Source organism: Octopus bimaculoides, chromosome 14 (assembly GCF_046866305.1).
Source record: "Octopus bimaculoides isolate indiv1 chromosome 14, ASM4686630v1, whole genome shotgun sequence".
NCBI classification, from domain to species: Eukaryota; Metazoa; Mollusca; class Cephalopoda; order Octopoda; family Octopodidae; genus Octopus; species Octopus bimaculoides.
The window spans coordinates 37,442,698-37,447,697 of record NC_142941.1 but is presented as its reverse complement, the minus strand read 5'-3'; the positions used below and the strand labels follow the sequence as shown (position 1 = coordinate 37,447,697).

The window sequence follows — 5,000 nt, the reverse complement described above, 5'->3', positions numbered from 1 at the left end:
CACTAATATCTTATCTAAATCACAGAAAGAGTAAGTGGGGATAGAGAAACAGAGAGAAACATATATATATATATATATATATATATATATATATATATATATATATATATATATATATATATATATATATATATATACATATATATATATATATCTATAGAGAGAGAGAGAGAGAGAGAAAGAGAGAGAGAGAAAGAGAGAGAGAGAAAGAGAGAGAGAGAGAGGGAAGGAGGGAGAGAGAAGGGGAAGAATTATTTGTATTTGGGGTTCTGTATAGATGATAGAATAATTGCATATTTGCTTTGTTTTCACTCACATGTTTTGTTTACAATGAAGCAACATTCCAAGTTCTTTTGATGAAAGCTTTTCACTCATATAGCTTTGATACAAAAATCTTAAATGATTGTTAATATTCTAATAAACTTACTCGGTATATGAATTAATTCACAGTTAATTTTATTTTTAAATACTGATTCATTTTTTTTATTGTTTTTTATTTAGCCAGAATACATGGGACAACAAACATAAAATTATTTGTGTTCTCAGGTTGGTGGGGTTGATGCAGTTATTGTTCAACTTGAATTTTACATAGACCATGTTTGAAGAGAATCCATGGGCAAGGGAAGTTTTCTAGGAAGGTGTGGTTCTAGGCTGGAAGAATTGTGCATATTATTTAGTGTGGGGTTGAGCAACTGAGATATTGTAGGGATGACAATTAGATGGGTAGTAGGTGATTTAGGTGAGCTTTGGCTGAAGTGGTAGATGTCTTAGAAGTTCAGAAGATCAAATGCTATTATCATAGTGATAGCAGGGACAGAGTGCTTGTTAGCTAGTGATTATAAAGTGCTAGTGAGTGTAATCATTGTTAATTTGCCAGATAGATTTTAGAGGGTGCTGTGTCAAAATGTGTGAGTGTCAAAGAAGTTTATACCTCATATGTGAGTTGTAATCTATGTATATGTTACTTAGGAATTATAAAGAATCAAAGTCGAGTTATTTTCTGGCTCTGATCTGAGGAAATGTAACCTTTGGCAGGAAGTATTGCCATGCTATGCAATTAACACTTTAGCATTTAAACCATTCACTTCCAGCCCAAATATTCAACCTGTTTTATGTTCAAACCAGCTAGATCAAGCTTTCAATGCATACCCTACAATGTCATTCTATACATAAACAATCACTTCATCAAAATTTCAAAGCTTAAAGGTAATGCATGATTAATTCAAAACAATGTGAATATATAAGAAATACATATGACAGAGTAATCTGATATTTAGAAGATGTGAAGGTAACACGAAAGATAATCAGAGATTGAGATATTTAGAATATGAAACTAATTTACAGATTTCTGAGATTGCTGTAACTTTTCGAAATTGATTTTGGAACAATGCATATTTGACCGCATACATTATACAAAGGCTACTTTTCTGCCTTTCTTTATTTCAGGTATACAGTTATTAATAAAACAGATTATCATAAACTTAATTTAAAGTTGCTCTTGGCTCCTTATCCTAAATTTTTTAAAATGTTTAAAATATTGGGTGCATTAGCTGCACTATTTCACGTATGTGTGTGTGTAGACATCACCTACCATGTGAAAGAGGGTCAGAATCCTGATACTCTGGTAGGAAACATTGCTGCTGATGCACATCTCTACAACAGCTTTCATGCTGAAGACTTAAATAGGATTACATTCAGCAGACTCCATGAGAGTCTCAGTGGAAATGCTCCAATGTTTAAGGTTGGCAAAAATGGAATGATGTATACTTCTCAAACGCTTGACGCTGAATTACTTTGTAAATACAACACAGAATGTTTCAAAATAGTGGAAGTAGCTGTTCGGCATAAAGAGTCTTTTGTGAAGGTCATTGAAGTAAAAGTTATTATTGATGATGTTAATGATTATAAACCTGAGTTTCCTATAAAAGAAATCCATGTCCAGTTCTCTGAGGGTGATGGAGTTGGTGGCTCAAAACCAATTCCAAGTGCTACAGATAAAGATGTTGGTTTTCTAAATTCTCAAATTACATATCGAATGGAAAAACATGTCAATGACCCATTTATGTTGTCAGTGGTTAAAAAAATTGATGGAAGTTACAAACTTAGAATAATTCTTGAGGAGAGATTAAACAGAGAAGTAAAGGAAACTTATACACTTCAAGTGATTGCTAAAGATGATGGTACTCCATCACATCAGGGTATTTTAACCATTCATGTATCTGTCACTGATGAGAATGACAATCAACCAGTTTTCTCCAAAAACGTTTATAATGTCTCCATTAATAACAGACAAGACATATACACACCAATTGTTACAGTATATGCTACAGATTTAGATTCGGGCGAAAATGGAAAAGTTTCATATTATTTCAGTTCAAAAACTTCCGATTTTGCAAAAACATTATTTCATTTAAATGAAACATCAGGCAAGATTTTCTTAGCTAGAAATTTTCCATTCACAAAGAGAAAAACATACAAATTATTTATTGAAGCCATTGATAAAGGAAGTATACCCTTGAGCTCTACTGCAATGGTTCTTGTGAACATAATAAACAGACAAAATAATGCTCCAAGTCTTGATGTCAAGTTTGTCTCTGAGCCAATAGGCAATATAACAACAATTTCTGAAGGTGTCAAAACCAATAGTTTTATTGCTTATGTGAAAGTAAGTGACAATGATGTCAATCAAAATGGAGAAGTGGTATGTGATCTCAACCATGATAAACTACAGCTTCAAAAGCTTGGAAGAAAAAAATACAAAGTTGTTTTAAAAAACCCTGTAGACAGGGAATCAGAGAGCTATATTGATTTTATGATTAGTTGTCAGGACAAAGGATCGCCACCTCTCAGAACTGAGAGAAAGTTCAATATTCAAGTGACTGATGTCAATGATGTACAGCCACAATTCACAAAAGATACATTCAAATTTCTCACATATGAAAACGAGAAATCAAATTTTCCAGTTGGTTTTATTAATGCCTCAGACCCAGACCTAGAAGCTGGAGGTCAACTTTCATATTTTCTCTTAAGTAAAGGAATTCATGATCTTCCTTTTGTTATTTCGAATTTTGGATTTATTTCAACTTCAGAGCCACTTGATCATGAAAAAATGGATATTTATAAATTTCAAGTTTTAATAAAAGATAATGGAATACCATCTCTCAACAATACAGCAAATGTTATTGTTGAGGTTATGGATAAAAACGACAATGCTCCCTATTTTACCTTTCCAAGTGTTGACCCATTCAGTCTAGATGTTCACTACCAGCCTCAGAGTAACAATGAGGTGACAGTATTGAGAGCTTCTGACAGAGACAGTCATGTCAATGCTTTCCTTAGATATGAAATAATTGGTGGCAATGACAAAGAATTATTCACAGTAAATCATTACACAGGAGTATTGTCGTTCTCTCGCACAGTTTACCAAAACGATGCTGGATCATACAACTTGAAGCTTAGCGTAAAGGACAGTGGTAGTCCAATTCTGTCTGCAACAACAACACTGTCTTTGATATTGACTGTTAGCAACAACACAGCCAAAATGTTTACATCTGTTGATAAAAAATCTGACCACAAGATACATATCAATCTAGTAGTTATCATTGTTGTAGCAGCTGTGATTATATCAGTTGCAATTGTGATTTCTATGGCAGTATGTATGATTCATAAAAACAACCAAAGAAACATCAGATGCAATGAAGCTATAAATGATCCAAACAAATATTTTGATGAAAGAAATCCGTATGATGTTCCTGTAGCAATGGTTACAGACCATGGTGGTTATAGACATTCTCAAACAACTTTACAGAAATCTGAACCACAATCTGAATACAAGTCAGTTCAAAGTCTTAAAGTACCTTCTTCTATAAAACAGTCATATAATATGGCTCAAAGTCTACATCAGGTAAGTTTTTTTTTGTCTTGATCCATTTTTTTCTCTCTTGCATATGTGTGTGTACACGTGTTATATGTGTCTCTTTAAAATGTCTTCAGAAAATAATCATGAAGATAAAAATATTATTCTCAGTTATATATATATATATATATATATATATATATATATATGAACATACTGTAATGTATCTTATTGTATATTGAGACTTAATGAAGACTGAATTGATATTGAATAAGTGAAAGTTTTGTAATGTTTGTATTAATGAACATCAGCTTTAATTCAATAATTAATGTATAACAGAAAAATTCATCTTAAAACTGCATTTAAAAGATATTAGTTTATCTGTTGTATTCTGTTTATGCTCTCTTATTTGTGGGATAATTTTCAGTATTTGTTTCTACTAATAAATTTAAATGTAGTAAACATACATTTTATTTACTTTAACGTTTATTTGTAATATATTCCCTATCCCAAAGGAAATTTATTTTCGTATGCTTCTCAACAAATATTAGTTTAAAATTTTGGCACAAGGCCAGCAGTTTTGAGGAAGCGGGTAAGTCAATTACATCAACCCCGGTGTGCTCTAATGGTACTTATTTTATCGACCCTGAAAGGGATGAAAGGCAAAGTTGACTTCAGCAGAATTTGAACACTAAACATAATGATGGACAAAATGCTACTAAGCATTTTGCTCGACATGATAACAATTCTGCCAGCTCACTGCCACCTTGTCAATAAATATTAATAATGAGATGTTCTATGACAGTTTCTCCAGTAACCTTATTTCAGTAGGTAGCTTTAAAACCCCTTACTTTACCACATGCATTATGAAAGAGTATTTTCAAACATATACAATTACTTTTTAAAATGGAATGTATTAGAAATGAAAAAAAAATCAATACACAAGTAATTAGATAAATGAAATAAACCAAACACAATAGCGAGAAAATTTACTACCCAAATTCCATTATAAATTTAAATTTATAGATTGTAGGTTTAAGTTAACAAAGATGTCATGAATTTGCCTTATTTCTATCTTTGACTGTTTCCTCTTGAGCCTTTAGGAGATAACCATGACATCTGGTGTTTATAAAGAAACTGAGCG

At 31.9% G+C, this 5,000-nt stretch overlaps 1 protein-coding gene and 1 long non-coding RNA gene across 11 annotated transcripts in view; one reads left to right on the top strand and one right to left on the bottom strand.

Moving 5' to 3' along the window:
- LOC149132688 (uncharacterized) overlaps nucleotides 1-5,000 on the bottom strand; it is a 962,641-nt gene that overhangs the window by 480,888 nt on the left and 476,753 nt on the right. The window lies entirely within an intron of this gene.
- Nucleotides 1-5,000, top strand: part of LOC106871764 (protocadherin alpha-3-like) — an 84,729-nt gene that overhangs the window by 64,845 nt on the left and 14,884 nt on the right. The window contains exons 3-4 of one of the 2 annotated variants that reach the window (XR_016244373.1): nucleotides 1,447-3,904; nucleotides 4,953-5,000. The exon at nucleotides 4,953-5,000 is cut by the window's right edge and continues 110 nt beyond it. Coding sequence is in view for 1 of the 2 variants with exons in the window: in XM_014918403.3 (XP_014773889.2) it covers nucleotides 1,526-3,904; nucleotides 4,960-5,000 (2,420 nt within the window). In the remaining variant the exon portion in view is untranslated. The remainder of the gene's footprint in view (nucleotides 1-1,446; nucleotides 3,905-4,952) is intronic. The other variant, XM_014918403.3, reaches the window with a different exon arrangement.